The 20947-nt window shown below is 48.1% G+C and overlaps 1 protein-coding gene across 2 annotated transcripts; it reads right to left on the bottom strand.

The window, feature by feature from the left end:
- Window positions 1–1545: 1545 nt before the first annotated feature.
- DPF2 (double PHD fingers 2) lies at window positions 1546–16825 on the bottom strand. 2 transcript variants are annotated; one of them, XM_033120603.1, is made up of 12 exons: window positions 16677–16825; window positions 12230–12390; window positions 11722–11829; window positions 11281–11444; window positions 10395–10487; window positions 10214–10292; window positions 9665–9706; window positions 8524–8661; window positions 8275–8403; window positions 8002–8114; window positions 7042–7123; window positions 1546–2905 (listed from the first exon to the last, which is right to left on the bottom strand). In XM_033120603.1, the coding sequence occupies exons 1-12, from the start codon at window positions 16706–16708 to the stop codon at window positions 2829–2831; spliced, it is 1218 nt and encodes a 405-aa protein (XP_032976494.1). In that variant the 5' UTR covers window positions 16709–16825; the 3' UTR covers window positions 1546–2828. The 2 variants fall into 2 exon arrangements, with proteins under 2 accessions (XP_032976494.1, XP_032976495.1); XM_033120604.1 differs by lacking the exon at window positions 9665–9706 and having other exon boundaries at window positions 1680–2905.
- Window positions 16826–20947: the final 4122 nt, after the last annotated feature.

Here is a 20947-nt window from a genome sequence, read left to right on the forward strand (position 1 = left end):
TAAGCGCCTCCAGTTGCAGCGGAGCCTGCCCTCCGGGCCTGACGAGCCTCGGGGCAGCGTGGGGACCGGAGAGCAGACTCGGTGTCCCAAGGCCTTTCTGGCCGTGACCTTAGGCAGCTTCAGCTTCCTCATCTACCAAAGAGGGCTAATACCCCTCAAGACGTGGGTTTGAGAAAATGGAAGCCAGCAGTACGCTACACAAAAGCCGTTACCATGGACAGCGCTGGCCACACGTAGCAGCCAGCTACGGAGAAACTACGTGCCTGGGGCCGGTTCTGATTTAGGGCAAGGACTAATTATTAGTTTTGGTATCTGTTGGCAAACCCAAGATGTAATATTATTCCCTTTCTTAGTAATTTTCAGTTCTGCCTGTGCTTCTTTGCAATTCATTGTAGGAATCTTAACCTGGGGTCCAGGGCTCCTTACCCCCAACTTCACCTGCTTTGCAGCCTCACTTCCTTATCTCCTCACAGCTCTGACTGGAAGTCTGGAGCCAGAGTCCCCATCCCCATTTCTCTGCTTTTCCCATCCGCTTGCCTCCCCACCCCAACCCTGCCCCCAGCTGTGTTCCATTCTCAGGCGTCCTATCCTAAATCCCACCTCCTGCAAACTCTTTCCTAGTTTCCTCTCGCTTATGCTTGCAGCGTTCTCATTTTTTACATTTTTTTGGCCACCAAGTATCACTGCTTTACTCCCTCTACTCCTGGCCTACTTCCATGTAAAAGCGTGAGGACAGAGGCTGCGTTCTGTGCCTAACACAATTCCCTACCCAGAGCACTCTTACTTACTGGAGGTAATGGCCCAGGCCACTACCTTCCATTAGGTAACGGGCTTTCAGACTGTTCCAGAAAACCCTAAAGAGATTTCAGGGGGTTCTTAACTGATTCGAACCTTTAAAAAACTTAAAAATTCAGAACACACTCAAGTGAGATACGTAAGAGCCACTCCGAAAGCTGTCACAGTGTTGGCTCCTGGGAAAGTAAACTCCTTTTTGTGCAAGCAACCATACCGAGTGCAGACCGAGTCAGACTAGGGGTTGGGTGCACGCACACTGTGCTCAATGAACACCCGGCTAGCTAGGTTGCGGAGTCTCTGCACCTCATGCTCACCACCATGTGTCCCATCGTGATGTCATTAGTTTTCCTGTGTCGTCCTTTTATATTTATGTACTAATCAAGCTTCTGAAGCCATTTTAAGGATCTCAAATTGCAAGGTCAACTGTTTCAAACCTGTCACTACTTGCATGAGTCTAGCAAAATTTCCTCCAAATCAACCCAAATACAGAAATAAACAGGATGCTAAAGTTGATTTTAACCCAAACAACTTCATTGTTTTTTATAACAAGGAATTGTTATAACTTGACTTTACACGAGAATTTAAAACTAACAAAGCACCTAATTTTATATCTGCTTTACAGATTTGGGGTTCAGCAAGTTTTGATTTGGGGGAAAAATTCTATTTCAAAATACTTTAAAACCACTGTCCTAAGTTTTAGGATGAAGTGGCCTTCATAACCAGGAAAAGGAGTCACGAGATAAACCATCCAGCAGAGGGCTCTGTGTAAAAACGTTTATTTGTACTAATGTTTAGATACAGGAATGGGGGCAGAGAGAAAGAAAAGGGGGGGGGGGAGAGAGGGAGAGAGAGAGAGAGAGAGAGAGAGAGAGAGAGAGAGAGAGAGCTCTAAAGTGACAGTGAATTAGGGCCTGCCCATGGCCAAGGGGAAGGCCACTCCATGGTGTCCTGGCATGGAGTGTCCCTCCCACTACTTAATGTCAGTGTCACCAGGCAGAAAACTTAGGAATTAGGGAATTAGGGTGTGAAGACCTTACCAGCTGCTAGCGAGCGTGTAAGGGAAGAAAGGGACATCTGTGTGGCTTCCCTGGTGACCCAGGAGCCAGGATTCGCAGAGCAGGAGGCAGAGGCCCCCAGTTCAGTTAAGGGCAGGAGCTGAACGCCCAGGTCCAGGAAGAACAAAACGGGGATTTCGGAGGTAGGCTTTTTCATCGAGTTAAAAAACAGGCACATTATCCAACGTCTCCCTGTGACCCCCAAGCGGCTGGCCTGGCCCCCTGATGCTCCCCCCTCCCCATAAAACCAAAGGGAATAAGGAGGGGAGGCAGAGATAGGAAATTTCAAGGGTGGGGAATGCTGCGGTCCCCAGAGACCACATGTGACAGTGAAGCCAGGCGAGCACAAGGAAGAATCAGGGTGAAGCTGCTGCTCCCCCTGAGGTGGAACAGGGCAGAGCCCAGAGGGTGACCGAGAGCATCCTGGCTCGGGCAAAGGATCCTGGGTGGCAGGAACAGAGGGCTGCAGGGAGCCACTCGGGGAAGGAGGCGGTGAGGCTAAACAGCAGGAAGGGCACGGAAAGCTCCTTGCAAGCGCCACCTCAGCTTGCTCAGTCGCACTCCCCGCTGCTCCCGGTAAAGTGGCCTCAGTGTGGCCCACCTCTGGGGGAGCAGAGCGGAGGCAACGCTGAGAGAAAAGTGAGATGCACCCCCACTCTTTCTTGGAGGACACCGTTTGAACCCTGTGGTCACCAGGGCCAGGGCCCAAGGCAGGCAGAGTGAATGCAGTCCATGGAGAGCCGTGAGAAGCTGGGCCCACAGGTACGCCTTGGGGCAGTGTGCTGGTCCATTCTCCCTGAGGGCCTGGGGCCAGAGGCAGACCGAGCCGCCACCTCAGCCTGCTGCTGCCAAAGGCAGGTGGGCATGACCACCCCCAGGTTCTCTGGACTTGTGAAAGAGAGGAGGAAGGGAAAGGCGTGTATGAAAAACAAGAGAGAAACAGCCCTAGGTGTATGGGGGGCGCAGGGGGTGACCACATCAAGAAGAGTTCTGGTTCTGGTAGATCGAAGCTTTCTCCTTCAGCAGGTCCAGACACAAGTGGCAGCTCCAACTTCCTGCAGAGAAGCACAGTGGGGTCAGATGGGCCCCACACAACCCCAATCTGTCCTTCCACTCCCCACACTGCATCTCTAGTAATAGGATCAGCTACAGGTAGGATGGGAGACCTTCTGCAGTAGCAAAGTTTTACAGTCATTCTGAGCTGGGAGAACCTACTAGGTTTTCAAATATCATGAAAAGTAATTCTCAATAGAAAGAATTATCGGAGGACCAATAATTCTTGGTCCTCCAATTCAGAACACAGATTCCCAGGCCCTCTTGGCCCCATCAAATCAGAATCTCTAGGAGGAGGGCCTGGGCAGATACAATTTTTTAAAGCACCCAGCTTTATAGACTCGTGATTACAGAAGGACCAGACTTTGTTCTCATGGCCCCAAAGGTTAGAATAAAGGTCATGAATAGCGGCTCTATATAAATCATATAAACCGATTGTGATTCCACGCAAGACAGCTTTCTGTGACAACCACGGAAAGATGAGATGGGCTCCCCATTATCACTAGGTGTTTGAGCAAAGGTTGAAGACCAATCAGAGGAAAAGGGGGTGAACTTGGAAGACCCAATTGGTTAAGACCCAAGTCTAGTTTCACAGATAAACAGGAAATAACATCCCCTATAAGAAAAATAGCTTATATCGTGTTTATTAATATTTACTATGATTGGATTCTTCTATGCTTTTTTTGAGCAACAGAATTAGCCCTTAATGCCTTGAAATTATAAGCATAATTGTATGTGTGTCCTTCCACTTACTCTGGGGAAAAGAATCATCAGCTTTTGTCAGCTCTTCAAAGACAGGTGACTCAAAAATATTAGGTTGGTGCAAAAGTTATTGCGGTTTAAAAGGTTAAAAATAATTGCAAAAACCGCAATTACTTTTGCACCCATCTAATATAAGAAGGTCCTTTCTAACCAAAAGGTTAAGACATAGGAAAGGGTTGACAAGCTTTTCTGTTAACAGCCAGGCAGAGTGTTAAATATTTTAGGCTTTGTGAGCCACGTGTAGTCTTGGTTATTTCTTTAAACTCCCTTTAAAGATGTGAACATCATTCTTCGCTTCAGAGCTAGACAAACTAGTGCGACTGGGTTTGGCCATGGGGCGCAGTTTGCCAACCTCTGACCTAGAGCCTACGCCATCTGATGGCTTCTAGGGTTCCCTCCTCAGCTGCCCACAGCTCTCTACTACCTCAGTGTCCGACAGTACTTCAAGAGGCAAGCGCTTCTATAATTAACGTAGAACTTTGTCTGTAAGTTGGTATTTTATGGTTAAACAAAAACACAACACAAAACTCACTACTTCTCCCCAAAGTAGATTTATAAACTCGGCATGATAGATGACAAGAGCTGAGCGCTCCCCATAGCTGCTAAAGGACTCTCAGCCTTTGTTAGCGGCTTCCTTCTGGGGGTAGGGGGGTGACAGCAGTCTGACCTGTATTACCGTATTTCCCCCAAAATAAGACTGGGTCTTATATTAATTTTTACTCCAAAAGGTGCATTAGGGCTTATTTTCAGGGGATGTCTTATTTTTTCATGTATAACAATCTACATTTATTCATGTACAAAAATTTATATTTATTCAAATAGTCATGTCATCTTCTTTCGGAACATTGTCATAACTCTCCAAACCCCAAATTCTGGCTTGAATTTCTTGCGACTCCATTTCCTGCAGAACCATTGGCCCCAATCTCTCCTGTCCAGCAATAGAGCTCTCCTTAAATAAGCACGTCTTGTCCATGTAGCCTGCTCGTAGTGCACTGGCAACACAGCTGTCAGAGATCTTATCCCATGAATTCTTCACCCAAGTCACGACCTCTTGCAGGCGAGGCTTCACAAAGTTTCCACGCTGATTTCTCTCCATTCTATTTTCAATGTACTCTTTGATTTCCATGGTCCTTGAATGGCTTGTTTACTGCAGCATCAAGAATCTGGAGACAGGCAGTCATTGGCGGGAATCATTATTTGATCTATTCCATTATTTGATCTATTCTTCTCTCTGCAAGGAAGTTCTTCATGTCTTTAGCGCGGTGAGTGCTGGCTGAATCCCAGACTAGCAGACCTTTTTGACCACCTCGCAAAACAAGTGGCAGCATTAAATTGACCCACTTCCTTAAAACTGCTTGTGTGCACCAGGCTTTTTTGGTTTCAAGAATATAAATGCCTGAAACACGTTCAACCTTATCTTTCTTGCCCTTAATGATGATTAGAGGTGGGGCTTTCTTTCTATCCAAACTGCCAAAATACAAGTAACACGTGCACTTTCATAACCAGTGGAGGGAATGTAGATTGATGAGGCACCCCTCTGATCAACTGTCGTTTGAGATCCTTGGCCCATAAACACTGCAGTTTCATCCATAACAATCATGTTGGAGAGTTGGTATTTAGAAAAGTCGATGCCATCAACAAAAGACTTGAATGCAAGTGTACATTTAATAACTTCAGTATCTGCCAGCTTGAACAGTATTGTCGATCTTAGAGACAGTTCATATCGCTGAAGGAAGCTGTCCAGCCAGTGTTGTGATGCTTTGAATTCTTCTGGGGATAATTCTAACTGTGGTGCCACTGCAAGGGCAAACGCTCGAATATCAGCCCTGCACACAACCAAAGCCTTTGCTCTCCTGTCAGCAATCCATCCACAGATGATGTCTTCCAGCTCAGGAAATAATAGTTGCCGACCTGATCCACACTCTTAGCATTTCCCTCGTCCACCTGACTGAGGTTATCGTACTCTGCTTGCCATTTTCGGACCATTCGGAGATCCAACTTCTTCTCTTTGCAGAAAGATGTAAGATTCTTGCCCCGGCAATCCTCCACAATTCCTTTCTTGTACTTGACGGAATAGCTCTTTCTTTTTGCACTCATCTTGTCTGGGGGTCAAAATATTACGCCCTTTAAATCTACCATTAAATCAAGTGTTAACTGAAGACTTACGAGACAGGAGTGGCAACAAAAATGATGACAGTTAAGAATGATGGTCCACACAAACGTGATGAAAAACTGCAGGCTTCAAAATTCAGAAAACGTTTCTTTATTTCACACAAGTGCATTAAGTACGTCCGTTACAACACACAACGTATTGAATTATGAAGATTCATATTAGACACAACCACGTCCATTCATTCTCAAGTGCGCACGTTATTTGGTTATTCATGTGTTGTGCCTTGACTCCGACTGGTCATTCGGCAATAAGTCTCAAGTTCATCTGTTTACATAGGTGTTTACCTCTCATCCAAAGGTGCCCGCACGGGTATTTACAAATACTTAATTGTAATTTATATTATCATTTATTTTTAAGTATTAATGTAAACATTATTTTATATTTAATTATATATTATTACTTTATAATTCGTCTGTTTTGTGTTGCAACGGACGTACTAAATGCATCCATCTGGCTGACGATCTTAACTGGGCTTATTTTTGGGGTAGGGTTTATATTACGAGCATTCTGAAAAATCATGCTAGGGCTTATTTTCCAGTTAGGTCTTATTTTCGGGGAAATACGGTACAAGTCAACTTGCATCACACAGGGAGCCACGTTCTCTTGCCTGGGGTGCTGGCCCACATCCTTTGTACTGGGGCATTTGCAAACTCCTGAGTAAGCTCCCGAATTTCTATATAGGAAGGGGTTTAGCACAGAAATCTGACTGGCTGGAAGGGGACTTGTGGAGAGGCCACCACTGGTTTCCTCAGACCTTCCATAAAATTGGAGCGTTATTAAGCAAACTACTGGAGGTGCGGAGTGACCCACTCAGGCTCCAGGTTCAACACCCCTCCAGACCGGGTAGAAGGACACTCAGTTTTGACAAGTTCGAGGAGCTGATGCCAAAGCTTCACGTCACACAACCTATGCACTGTTTCCTGGACTGGCTGCAGGAAAACCAAACACTCCGTCTGGTCATTGTTCTCTGCTCAGTATCTGCTTTCTCTCCGGCTGATACTCTGTGTTTGCAAATGCATCTGGTGACAATGTACAAACATTAAACCCTTGAAGCTGAAATCCTAGGAAAGCATTCTGAACTGAGTGAAGGCAAATGCCACTCCATGACTTGGAAGGATGTATCACTGATGAGAGAACTCATTTACTGTACGGTCCAAGTTTCTAATACTAATCGTTCTGGGTTAAGAGATCCAGGCCACCTACCTTCAGGAGGCTCGGACATGGACGGAGTAAGACAGTACATGTGGTAGCCGCGATCACAGTCGTCACAGAAGAGCAGCTGGTCCTAGAGAAGGCAAGACAGGAAAAGCGGGGAGGTGAGTGACTAACGGGCCACGGTTAGGCTGCTGGGGGCAGGCAGAAAGGAGGGCTTCTGTAGACCCTGCAAGTACTCCCAGAAGCGGTGGGACAGGGGGCAGGTAAGAACAGATGTGGGCATCTCTGCACAGAACACCCCTGCTGTCCATCTCCTCCCAGACCGAGTCACTGCCGTCCCCCCTGGACCCTACCAGCCGCCCGACTTCTCTCTTGGCCCCAACCGTGTCCCCCTACAATCTATTCTTCACAGAGCAGCCAAAGTTATCTTTTTAAAATGTTATAGGCCACACCGTTCCTGATTGAACCCTCAGACCTGGGGGTGCCTGCCTTCCCAGCTCATCTTCTACCTGCTCTCCCCATGCCGGAAGGCTCCAGCCGGCCGCACTGGCCTCATACACCTGGCTGGTCCGCTCTACGGCCCCTGCACTCACCGCTCCTTTCCTGAGAATGCTCTACCTCCAAAGCGTCTTGGACCTCCTCGGAAAAGCCATCTCTCATTACCTAACCCCGTTCTTCGGTTACCCTCTGCCACATGATTGGTTTCCTTTTCTTCATGGCACATGGTAAGAATGTTACTCATTTCCCCGCTTATTCCCACAGAATGTCAATTCCACGAAAGCAGGGACCTAGTTTGCCTTGTTTAGTGTCCTCAGTGCCTAGAACAGTGTCTGGCACAAAGGAGATACTCGATCAACACCTGCCAATCAAAGTTCCACCTGGGCTGCTGGGGAAGGGCAGGCAGGAGGGGCCTCGCTCCCTTTTAGAAGAAAGCTCTTTTTAGAGGAAACTGTGGAAAAACAGTTAGCACTGAGAAGGCGCATGCCGGGAGGGGGTGGGGACACGCACGTCATTCTCGGAGGTGCCACAGATGTTGCAGCACTTGCACTCGATGCACTGCCAGCGGTAGGTCTTCACTGCTGCCATCATCACGGGGGTGAACTGGAGGCAAGACGGATGCCCTGTGGGGGAGGGGCGAGTGAAACAGGAGCTGGCCCTGGGGGCGAAGCGAGGTGACCTGCTTGACTGTGACAGCCACGGGACGCTGGTGAGCCAAGAGCCCCTTGGGAACTGGGGCTGGGTGCTGGCTGTGGTCGCCCTGACCCCTTGGGTTGGAAGTACCTGAGCGGCCACAGTCAGAACAGGACACCAGCTCCTCGGGCTGTCCCGTCTTCTTGTTGATCTTTGAGTCCCCCAGGCAGAAGTCACAGTAGTTGTTGGGCAGGGCCAATCCATCGGGACCCTTCTTGGCTACAGGGAGAAAGAGAAGGCCTTTGATGCCACGGTGGGGCGTTAGGGCCTGTCCATGTCCCCCAGGGGGTCTGCACAGCCCGGCGTTCGCAGGCCGCCCCCTCCGACAGCCCGGCTTACACTTCTGCTCCTCCGACCTCTGGGAGACGGGGGTGGGCGGCTGCGAATCCTCTTTGTCCTCGCCCTCCTCCTCGGCCAAGTGTGAGTGTGCGTAGTGGTAACTGAGGCCTGGCCGGTTCTTGTAACGTTTCCCACAAACTGATTGGAGAGAAGATTGCAGAGAAAGTGTCAGGCTCCAAGAGTGCCACATCCCTGCCCCTCTAAGCTGTGGGGCACCACCTGAGGCAGAGGCAACCACCCTCGCCCACACCAGCTGTTCCGGGACCGGCTTTTGGTGGCACTGTCTCCCCTTGGCCGGGAGCAGCAGGCTCTCCAGCTTCCGGGGCGCTTTTCCCTGCTAAAGGCCAGCCCTTGGTCACCTCTCCACACTGGCTAGCTGGGAGGCTGAGCCCTGGCCCCAGTTGCTCTGAGAATAGTCTGGGCAGCTCCAGGTCAGAGGAAAGGGAATGTTTATAGTCTTGCAATATGGCAGGAACGAGGAAAGGTAAGGAAGAGAACCCCAATTTTTTTTCAGTCTCAGTAAATGTGGGAGGTTCATGCTACTCCATACGTACCACAGAGCCCGTCTCTGCCCAATGTGGATAAGGGAGTACGGGCTGGGTCTCTTGGGGATAACCTATCAACTGAGTCTTCGTGGTAGCTGGCCCCCAAAGAAATTCAAAGACACTCCCAACCAATCAGTGCCCTGCCCAACCCCACCAACCAGCAAGGACAGAGGATCCCCACAAGGCATCTTGTACTGCTGAGCAGCGATACTGAGAAGAGCAAGGGGGCCAGCAGGAGAGGATGGGGAGCGGGAAGGAGGAGGGTGGTGGGGAACAGGAGCTGACCACCAAGTGTCTGATTTGGGGAAGGGGGGAGGAGAGGGATCTGTTTGGAACGGGGTCCTTATAATGCTTCTGAAGCCACCCCATGCAGTGGGCCCGAGCAGCCCTAGGAGCAAGTTCCTGGGAGACAAGCAGTGGTAACGGCAGCTCTAGGACTGTGAGGAGTGGAGCACAGCAGAAGGGCCACTGCTCCTATCTCCATGCCATTCCAGACTTTGAAACGAGCATCACAGGAGATGAGAGAGGCAGGAGGGACACGGGAGGAGGGAAAAAGGGACAGGAAAACCAAAAGTCTGAAAAGTTGAGAGAGCTACCTCTCTGGGGCGCTTTCGAGGTATGCTTTTGTTTGAAACTATCTGAAAGACAGAAAGAAAAGTCATGAGAAGAAGGCCTTGATACACTTGAGACAGGAGCAGCAGCAGCAGGAAAGCAGAGCAAACGAGAGAGAAACCCCAGCGGCGATGATGCTCCCAGGGTGGAGGGACAGAAGTGGGGAGTCAGAGCAGAGGGGGAGAGAGAACAGACGTTGAAACACTCGGTGTTGGACTCCTGGGGCCCTGGCTTGATTGGGGCCAGCAGACCTGGGTGCCATCTATCGAGAGGGTGACTGCCTGCTGTGTGCCCCCTCACTGGCACCCCCACCCCAGGGGACAGCAGAAGCCTCTCCCAGAGCATGCAGGTCCCGCCCGGCAGGTAGCAGAGGCCAGGGCCTCCCAGGGGTCTCAGAGGGAAGCAGTCGGCAGGCAGGACGTGTCCAGGCTTGTTTTACCACTCTGAGCAAGAACACAGCCCTCCTTCCTCTCATCGCCTGAGCGGGAGCTGGGTCCAAGGCAAGGCTACCCACCCACTCGGGAGGCACTCACTGTCACAGGCATAGGGCTTGTCCCGGTCCTCCAAGATGGAAGCGTCCAGCTTCTTACGGGCACTGCCCACACCTTTACCCTGTCAAGAAGAGCAAAAGTGGGGCTCATGAAGGTGCCTGGGCCGTGAGGGCAGTTCTCTTGGGAGTGGTGGTTCGTCCCGCGGGCAGCTTGCGGCCCTCACCTTGGCCTTCCCCTTGCCCCGCCGTTTGGGCGTGTCCTCTTCATAATCCTCATCGTCCAGGTCATCCAGGAAGTCCTCCGGCTCCAGGATCCGCTGAGAGGACAGGGGGATGAGGGGGCAGAAGTGACTCCCCCGCAAGGCCACCCACAGCCTCCTCTGGGACCGGGCCTCTGCTCCATCCTCATTCCCCACTGCTGTGTTTCAACAGCCTAGAATCCTGCTCCTCCCGTGTTTTGGGCTCGCCTTCCTCTGTACGGCCCTTCGTGTGGTTCCCCTCGCCCGGAATGCCTTTCCCACCGCCTCCCAGGGCTGAGTCAGATGCCAGGTCACCAGGCAGCACTCCCGGACAGCCCAAGGAGCCTGCCTCTGATTTCCTGCCCCAGGGGCACGCGCAGCGGTGCTTCCCTTCCGGCAGCTCACTTCCTAGATTTGGAGCTTTGCTGCTTAACTGTGTGGCCTTGGGGGAAGTTTCTGTTAATTGCTCTGCTTCAGCCTCCCTGCTGTACAGACTGGAGAAAATGATGGAAAAGCGAGTACAGCGCCTGGAGTATCTTCAGCTTGTTATTTTTATGTATAGTTTTATCGTCCCTGTTGGCAGGGAACAAGGTCTGCTTCATCTATGTAACCCCAGGTACCAAACACCTTTTGTGACAAAGATGAATGAAGGAGAGTCTGCACTTAGGAGGAAAGAAGAGGGAAAGGCTGGATGGTAACAGTGACGCCAGCCAGCACCCAGCGCTAATGAGGGAATGAGGCAGGAACAGAACTCCAGGGGCCAGCCTCCTGGCCCGCAGTGTCTGCTGCCATTCTGATTACTGGGTGGCCTCTGATGAAGAGGAGGCTGGATTTCATCAAAGCTCCCTTAGCCAGAGTGTTAACCTTGTACCTTCCTTGCTCGACTGTTGGTCACAGGAAACTCGCCCAGGCTGTCATCATCAACTCGGGGATCTGGGGCGCCTCGCTTCTCCAGGGGGTCGGTGCGCAACAGAGCCTCTAAACTACTGCCGTCTTGAGAGATGAGCCCCTCCTTTTTCAGGGTCTGGTCTGTGTCTGCAGGCAAGGTCAGGGTGAGGCGAGGCTCAGAGGGGTCTGCACCGTGCTAGGCCAGCCACCGTCTTCTGGTCTCTGGCTGCCCAGGAACCCAGAAGCCCTTGTTCACCTGGCGCCACAGCTTATCTGTTGACCTCTCTCTTTTATTAGACTGAGTTCTTTGAAGAAAGGATCACATCTGATTCATTTTAGTATCTTCAGGCTCTAGCTCTGAAGATTAGCAGGCCTCTGATCATGCAGCAGGCCATGCACCTGCTCAGGGAGGCGTGTGCTTTACCTGGTTTAATAGACGGGAAAGAAAGTCTTGGGTCCTCAGGAGGGTGAGCTCGCCGCTTTTTCCGCCAGCGCCGGGCAGGGTAGGAGTACAGCTGCCCAGAGGCCAAACCTGTGGAAAGAAGAGAGGGAAGTTAAGCCATAACCCAGCTAGAAAATAGTATCAAACACTTTCTAGATGAGTAGGCCCCACTTGAGTTCTAGCGCAAAAAAGGAATATGGGCAATGCTGGGGGCGGGGGTGTGGGTGGGATAGTTTATGGAAAAGAAAAATTAACTCAGGGGCCTTGGCTAATACACAGCTTTTCAGAAGCCCAATAACAGCCTCAGCAGGGCAGCCCTGCAGAAAACCAAAATGCCGGTATGAATCTGCTTCTTCCTCCCTGGGCTTCTAATCATGGGAAGATCACATCCATCCACAGGTGGAAAGCAGGAGGGAAAACCCTCTCAGCTGCCTCACCCCTAATACGAGGAGGCTTCTTCCTCCTCGCGCTCCTGAGTCAGGACCCTCACCTGGACCCCGGTGTCGCTTTTCCATCCAGATATAACAGTTGCTCTGAGCTACTCCGGTCTGTGAGTCCAAGAAGGGCAGGCGCACACTGCGCTCAGCACAGAGGCGGGCATTGTAATTGTGGCACTGCTCCATGGCATCTTTGTAGTACTGCTCCCCAAGGCTGCAGGAAAGACAAAAACCAGGTGTGCGTGTATGTGCTGGGGCTGGGGGCAGGGCACAGGGCGCTGAACTATTCCTCTCCTTTGCCATCTGCTTCTCTACTAGGCTCAAGGGATCGGGAGACTGCTGCGTTGGCTCTAGTTGCCTCCATTTCTGCCTCATGGGACGCCAAGCCCCTTCACTAAGCCATTATGAGAAAAGACACTTTACAAATAAATTACCGTCAGGAACGCATGACTTCATCATTTGTCTAATCAGACGTTAAGTCTAACCCACAAAGAAGAAACGAATGTTCATTCTGTGTCTCTCCTGAGTTCAAACTCTGGCTACTCGAGATGCTATTTCGCTTAACCCTTGTGACTCTGAGAAGCAGTGGTTAGCTCCTATTTACAACAGAAGAAGCATTCAACAAGGTCTGGGGGACTTTACTAAAATAGTCAGCAAACTGTATATCCATACAATACAGTATATCCATACAATGAAATTCTATTTAGCCATAAAAAAAGGAGGAAGCTCTTCATGTACTGATATTAAACAATATCCAAGATATCTAGGGAAAAAAAAAGCAGTACAGTGCTGAGAATACTACCATTTATGGAACAAAGAGGTGGAAAAGAAACTATATGCCTCCAGGGAGAAAAAACAGGTGACGTGGGTACTTTCTCCTACATGCTTTTATGTCTTTTGAATTTTGAACTAGGTACTTAGCCAATTAATTAATTCTATATACTAATTTTATAGTCAATGGAAAACATCTGAAAATACCTGGAATTCCTTGAAGACTACTCTTTACTAAGTACCATTACACCAATACTAAACGTGTTTTCTCAAAGGCCCATCCCAGGCTCTTCCTTTTCACACCATCAAATTACAGTGGTACCTCGGTTTTCGAGCGTAATCCGTTCCGGAAGACCGTTCAAGTTCTGAAACATTCGAAAACCGAGGTGCGGTTTCCCCATAGAAAGTAATGCAAAATGGATTAATCCGTTGCAGACCTTTAAAATCAACCCCTAAAACTGCAAATTTAGCAGTTTTTTTTATCTAATGATAGTAAAAATGAATTTAGAAAAATTTAGCAGTTTTTCTTTACTATCTAATGATACCATAGATCCATAAAATTTACGGCGTTCGTAAACCGAAATGTTCATCAACGGAGACGTTCGAAAACCGAGGTACCACTGTATATAGGAAAGAATTTTGGACTCAAAAGACTCAATTTGAAATCTCAATCAAGGGTAAATCTTTAAGTGCTCTAAGAAGCTGGAAAACTGCACAGTGCCAGGAGTTATCTGGTTCTAAGTGTGTATATAGAACCAATCTTGTTCTCAGGGCTTAACAAACACTTTAGCACTGGAGCTTAAACTATAACAATTCGTATTTATATATTTGATAATCTTAAACAAAGGGCAGAGGCAATTTCTTTCCCACAGTATTCCCAGTACCCATGAAGGTAAGGTGTCTGGGGCATCTTGATTTGACTTAGGAGTAAGAAGACCTGGCTTGGATGAAAGTCACCAAATAAACACGCACAGGTATAGACTGGGGAGGTTGGATTAGATAAGTTCTAACATATTCTATGAGAGGGAGACCCCTTGCATGAGAAGCTGGACAGAGTAAGTCTGTGTGGCTTATGTACGTAACTTGAGCTACACCAACAAACTCTTCTCTGGAATCAGAGGGGAGCTTTCATTGAGCAGCCACAATAGATCACTTAGGTACAGCTTAGCAAGTTCCTAGCAAATGAAAAAACACACCACACACAAGGTGGTGACACCACAAGATAGCCTGGTTTGATTCAATGAGCTGTAATCCCTGTGATTTGAGGCAGCATGAATCCTGTGTTGGCGAGTGGAGAGCACAGAACAGGCTCACCTTGGCTTGCCTTTAGGAGGCAGCCATGTCCTCCTAACACAGAAAAATCGGATAAACAAGGTTGAGAGCAGCAGCTACTTTGTTTCTGCTGATGGGAATTGATACTGACATTGGAAGTCAAATGGAAGGAAGGGCCAGATGGGCTGAGAGCTGCAAGGAACAGCTTGGGGGGGAATGGAGAGTAAAGTTCTTGTGAGTTAAGGGGAATTTCAGAAGGTGAGGCAAACTGTCCCATGAGTAAGAGAGCTGGGACTGAAACACAAATTGGGGGGAGAGAGGATCTGATGGAGAGAGAGCAAGAGAGAATGAGAGAGCTCTTGAAGAAATGAAGGATCCTATCCCAAAAAATTCAAGCTGACATTATTCTCTAGATCTTGTTATCTAATCAGAAGGTATCAAAATTAGTCAGCAGCCACAGCTATTTAGTACTCTTATTTTACCTTAGTAAGACACCTTAAAGACTGTTTCAATTCTGATACCACATTTGGGAGGGACAGAGAATTTACAAATAGGGCAATTCTTCTCCCAAAACAGATGGAAGTCAGAAAAGATGAGCTGGTAGTCCTGACCTCGATGAATACAACCTCAGCTGTCAGAAGACGAGACACACCACGATCAAGAGAGCAACAGAAAAACATCTCACAGGGTGAGAGTGGTACAGGAATGAAAGCCTCTTCTTAAAGGGAAAGTTCTGTAGGAAAATGTATTCATTGTGATCCACAGCCCTCTGCAACTACAATTGAGGAGAAAGTTGGTTTCTCATTACTGGTACTCAGGAACCAGTGGCTGGTGACCCTCACAATCTCTATAGCTCTTTAAAGAGAAATAAGAAATCTTGCTCTATTTAATCGGGCAACTCCCCACTTCTAACACTACACAAAAGGGCTGGCGATCCTATTTCCCGGAAGAAAGTCTTCCTTCATAAAAAAATCTCATTACATAACACTCTCAAAACCTAGGCCAGTCGGACATTCTTCCAGTGTAGTAAGATTTGCGAGGTAGAAGCTTTGATTCTTTTTCAGGAAGCATGAAACCTGTGTAAAACCTCCCCTTACAATGGGGTGGGGGGAGTCAACAAAGAGAAAGGCAGGGAAACAAAGAAAGAACATCTGAGTCAGGAAGAAGAACTATATAAATGGTAGATTATTTCTAAATTGAGGGAAATGTCAGCCTGAAGAGAGAGCTGAGGAAACTGGAGTGGGCAGATCACAGAGAAAGATAACAGTGATGGGAGGAGGGATGGCTGAAAAAAGGCAGCAGGATAGAGCTGAAAGCAAATTTAAAAAAAAAAAAAAGAAAAAAACCACAAGAGGAGAAGGCACTTAGCTTAATGGAAGTGGGAAAGCTTTCTCAAAGAAAAGGCTCCAGGCAGGGGAGGCGGGGAGAAGCAATGTACCTTATAAAAGGCTCTTGGGAAGAGTGGGACTCAGCCCACCACAAAGACAAATGAGAAGCTTTAGAATAGTTCCCAAACCTTTACCTTGTCATCCAGTCAAAATCCGAAAGCCCTGGCTGGACAACTAGACACCTCTCAACGTACCTACCCCTGCACCAAGCCCAATTAACAGGAGCTTGTTCTATTGGCCCAACGGGGCACGAACCCATTTCAAAACCCATTCAGATTCTTCGTCAGGGAGGAGGCTGTATTAAATCAACTCCCAAAGCATCTCGAACTCATAGCTAACAGGCCATTTCCCCAACAACCATTAACTTTAACTTTGCTCGAAATCTGCCCAGCACAAGAGTATTGCCGCCCTCGATGCGCCTCCAGCTGCAAAGGCATCCTGCCGTCCAGCTCCCGTGTTTTGATGTCTGGGACTGGCCAGCTCAAAGGCCTTCTCCCCTGAAGTTCTTTCCCTTCTGTATCTGCTCAACAAATTCTTCCCGAGAATATTTTTGGTCTTGAATACCTGCTACCTAAGACACCCCCCACCCCACACACACACACGCCGCGGGGCTGCCCCGCGGTGCTTAACCGCGTGGAGGTGCCGCGCCTGTTGCTCCAGGGCCGCTTAGTCGACCGGGAGGGGTCGGTGGCCGGCCTTCGCGGGGACACTGGTCGTTCCCGGGTCCGCCCTCCGCCGGGTTCCTCCGGACTGCGGCGTCTCGGAAGGGACCCCGGAACTGTGTCTCTCGTACGCAACAAGGGAGCCATAATCTGGAAACCGTAAGCCTCACACAGCCCAGGGAAGCTGCCCGTCAGGAGCTCCCGTGTGCCCCCCTCAGGGCCTCCACAAGTTTCCAAAGAAGCGCAACGTCTTCTCCGGAGTCTCCTGTTGCCCTCCACAGCAGGAGTCGCAACATGGCCTTCCCCGGCACGTCCCTCTCTTCGCCTCGTCCATTCCCGCCCAGCCCCCTCCTCCCAGGCCCCTTACAAGACCTCCCGGCCTAGGAGAGAAAGAAATGACCACTCACAGCTTCACTACATTTTCCACCACGGCCGCCATCTTCCCTGCTCCTTTCCCTCAGGCCGGGAGGCCCGGAGCCTGCAGCGCGCAGGCGCCGGGACCTAACGGGGGGGACCTAGTTTCCTTGTCCCTCTGCGCAGGCGCCGCCCGAGCGCGCGCGCGTTCCAGAGCGAGCGGCGGAGAACCCGCTTGGCGCCCGCTCCCGCGGCCGGAGAGCCGAGGAGCCCGACGCGCAGGCGCGATGGGTACGGGCGCGCGCCCCAGCCTCCTGCTTGAGCCCTGCGTCTTCCATTTGGAGGAGCGGGAGCGGGATTTACCCTGGTCCAGAAAGGAGAAGGCGAGAGGTTGGTGAAACTGGCAGGCCCAGAGGTGGGCTAGATGGAGTGCATGCGTCCTGCAACCTCGCTCATCTTTAATCTCGTGCTTAACTCTTTGCTCTCAGTCACAGGTGGGTAGCGGAAGGTAAGAGTGGTGCATAGTTCACTTGGGCCGCCAGACATACTATTCCCATTTTAGGGAGAGGAAAATTAATGCCTAGAACTGGGCAGTTCTTTGGCCTAAATATTGGGGTCTGATAAAGTTATCTTCCTGCCACCAAACTCACCCACCAACTGCACTGGTACCCATCTCTTCTCCCTTGCTTCTTACTCCTATCTAAGCTCCTTCCCTCCACTTAGGTTTTGAAGAACTTCCTTCCTGCAACTGTTCTTCTCTCATCTGTACAATTAATTTCTCCCTCACTGTTGAGCCATGCAAATTCGTGTACAAACATGGCTTAATATTCTCTTTAAAAGAAAGCGAAGCTCTTCCTTAAGTCCATGTCTTCATTTATCACCCTATTTCTTTTTACCTTTTCATAGCAAGTGTTCTGTTTATATTCCCTATCTCTGTTGACTTATTTCCAAGTCTTTCTGCCCAATTTAATGGGGATGTTTCCCCCCACCAGTTCACTTGAAATAGCCCCTAACAAAAATCAACAGACTTAGAGATCTCCTCTGTCCCCAACAGCCTGTCAACCCCATGACACAAGTGACCACCAGTCTCTCCCTTACCACGTTTCTGAGGCATGCACCTGGCTGTCCTCCTGTCACACTGTCAGTTCCTTCAGCCTTTTCTGGCTCTCCGACGTCTGTTCCACCTGTAACTGTCAGAGTCTCCAGGGCTTGGTCTTTTGTCCCTGTCATATACCTTATTTCATCATTTCCAAGATGCACATATTCCATGTCCTCTCTCCCCCCCATTTTAATAATTCAGAATCAGGGCACATCTTACCATCACTGTGCCTTAAAATCGTGTTTGGCAGATGACAGTTGAGAGGTATGTGTCATTGTCTGCCTTCCATCAAACTTGCACAATAGGTGTCAGCAGCCTGGAAGAAAAACCAGAGATAATACTGGTGCACTCTTTTACCCCTGGGAACTGAATGATTGGGAGGACAAAAGGTGTCAGAGGTGACTCCAATGCGAGAGTCAGAAAGATGTGTTATGGTCTAAATGTCCTCCCGCCAAAAAAAAAAAATTCACGTTGAAGCCCTAACCCCCAATGTGATGGTTTTTGAAGGTGGGGCCTTTGGGAGGTAATTAGGGTGAGGTGAGGTCATGAGGGTGGGGCCCTCATGATGGGATTAGTGTCCTTGTAAGAAGATGGATCTCTCTTCACGAGGAAAGCCTTGTGAGGACACAGCCAGAAGGCAGATGTCTACAAGGCAGGAAGTGGGCTCTCACCAGGAACTAAATCTGTCGCCACGTTGATCTTGAGCCTCCAGAACTGGGAGGAATAAATGTCTGTTGTTGAAGCCACCTAGTCTATGGTATGTTGTTACAGCAGCCTGAGCCAACAAAAGCAGTGTGCTAGCTCTAAAGCTGAACACTCACATACTCTGATCCAGAATTTCCATGTGTGGATCTATATACCAAAAAGCACGTACAAGAATGTTTACATTAATTGTAATAGCCCCAAACTGGAAACATCCCAAATGCCCACGACAGTTAGAATGGATTAAACAACAATAAAGAGAATAAACTATTGCTACAGAACATGAATGAATCTCAAAAACTGAATATTGAGTTGAAGAAGTCAGTTTTAAAAGAGGACATCTTGTATGATTCCATTTATATAAAGTCACATACACAGACACACTAATCTATGGGGATAGAAGTCAGCAGAGCGGTTACCTTTAGAGGACAGTGGCAAGGAGAGGGCAGGAGGTGGCTGCCGAGGTGCTAGTAATATTTTTTTTATTCACCTGGGTAGTAGTTACACAGGTTTGTCACTTTGTAAAAATGAATTGAACTACACAAGATTTGTGCACTTCTCTGTATGTATAGTCAGTAAAAATTTTAAAATAAAAAATTAGTAATACTAAGGAGGCTAGTTCTGTACAATCGGAAAGGCAGTTTATGAGCCCAGCACCAATGGCTTTCAGGTCTTGTAGGATTCTTTTTTAAGAAATCACTGAACAGTAGATACCCTACATGTTCTGAGCAGTGACCAGTGACGAGTATATAGTGTTTCTCTTACAGACAGGAACCAAGGAGTGGAAGTGGGGGTGCAGCCGCTTGCCATCTCAACTAATGACCCTTTTGCAAAATGTTTCCTGTTCCTGCGACTCGGCTTTTGCTGATCTAGAGCCGTGAGGACCGAAGAGAAATGCTTCCTCCAGAGGCACAATAAGGATTTCTCTAAATTAGGAGCTGAGCCTGCCGGTGGGTCGTTTTGTATTCCACATCCACTGGGCAAGAAGGTGAAAAGCGGGTAGCACTGTTGGCTGGGGTGATTGATTCTTATTATCAAGGGGTAATAGGATTGCTATTCCCCAGTGGGGGCAGGGAGAACTAGAAATGAAACCTAGGGGATCTTCTTAATGTTACATTCAGGTAGTTAATGGGAGACAGGCTCCTGGTTAGGTATTTAATTCCCACTAAGACAAACTAAATATCAGAGAAAGGGAAAAAAAAAATCTTAAAACCATTCAAAAGCTAATAATATAATGAAAAATTACTGGGCCAACATTTAGGAGGCTGAAATCCAAAGAGGTAAGCCCAGAATTCAAAGCAATTTTTGTCCTGAAGACATTTACTGATCTGGAAGCTATAACTGAAACTGAGCTGTCTTTGGTGGGAGGATCAAAAATCAAAACCCAGAGCCTGCCGGTGGTCAGATATCCCACCACCACGAACACACACACACACACACACACTCACACACACAAGCACGCACATTAAGATGGGACTCCTATTTCTACGGACTAATATCCCAGAATCATATTATCTGGGTGGTTCAGGAAAACTCAAGCCTTGAACTTGGATTAAACTTGGGTTGAACTTGGACCCATCCTTATAATGTTCCTTGTCACTTGGCAAAAGCAAGCATATTTGGTACCAAGCAATATTCTTTCTGAAGGAATGTACTGCCATCCAAGGCCTCAAATTATTTCTAAAACAATTTTTTCAGGTATGATATCCAGTCCAGTCAAAGGTAATCAGGCACACAAAGAAATCTTGCACGAGAACTGATACACACCACAGAAAACACAAAATGATCCACAAAGATTTAAGATACTGGAATTATCTGATAATGACCATAAAATAATACTGCTTACTGTGTTTAAAGAAGGTGAAGACAAGCATAAAAATATCTGCAGGGTACAAGCACCTATTAAGAATTTCTACAACAGAATTTTTAAAGAATCACGTAGAACTTCTTGAACTGAAAAATACAATAACCCAAAGAAAACAACAAGTTGGTTAAAAAGCAGATTACACAGAACTGGAGAACCAGTGAATAGGTAGGAAGAAGTTATCCTTAATACATCACGGAAAGACAAAAGAACAGAAAATACAGGGTTAGCGTAGAAGCATAGAGGATATATAGAGAGCTCTAAGGTACATTTAATTGGAGTCTCAGAGGGTAAGGAGAGAGAAAGGGGCAGAGGCAATATTTAAAGAGCAAATGATAATTTTCCAAAAATAATGAAATACATGAAGCCACAGGTTTAAGAAGTCCAGTAAAGCCCAAGCTAGCTAAAGACTTAATGGAAATACACGCTAGAGTATTTGGAATGAAGTGTCACAATGTCAGCAACTTAACTTTCAAAAGGTTAGGAAAAAACTTGTATGCAGAGATAAAGCAAATGAGGCAAAATGCTAATAAATTGGCAAATCTAGGTGAAGGTAGATGGATCTACATTATACTAGTCTTTCAATATTTCTGTAGTTTTGAAGTTTTTCAAAATAAAAAGTTTGGGGAAAAAGTCAGTTCTATACGGGGAGATTCACT

This window comes from Rhinolophus ferrumequinum, chromosome 11, assembly GCF_004115265.2.
Source record: "Rhinolophus ferrumequinum isolate MPI-CBG mRhiFer1 chromosome 11, mRhiFer1_v1.p, whole genome shotgun sequence".
Lineage (NCBI taxonomy): Eukaryota > Metazoa > Chordata > Mammalia > Chiroptera > Rhinolophidae > Rhinolophus > Rhinolophus ferrumequinum.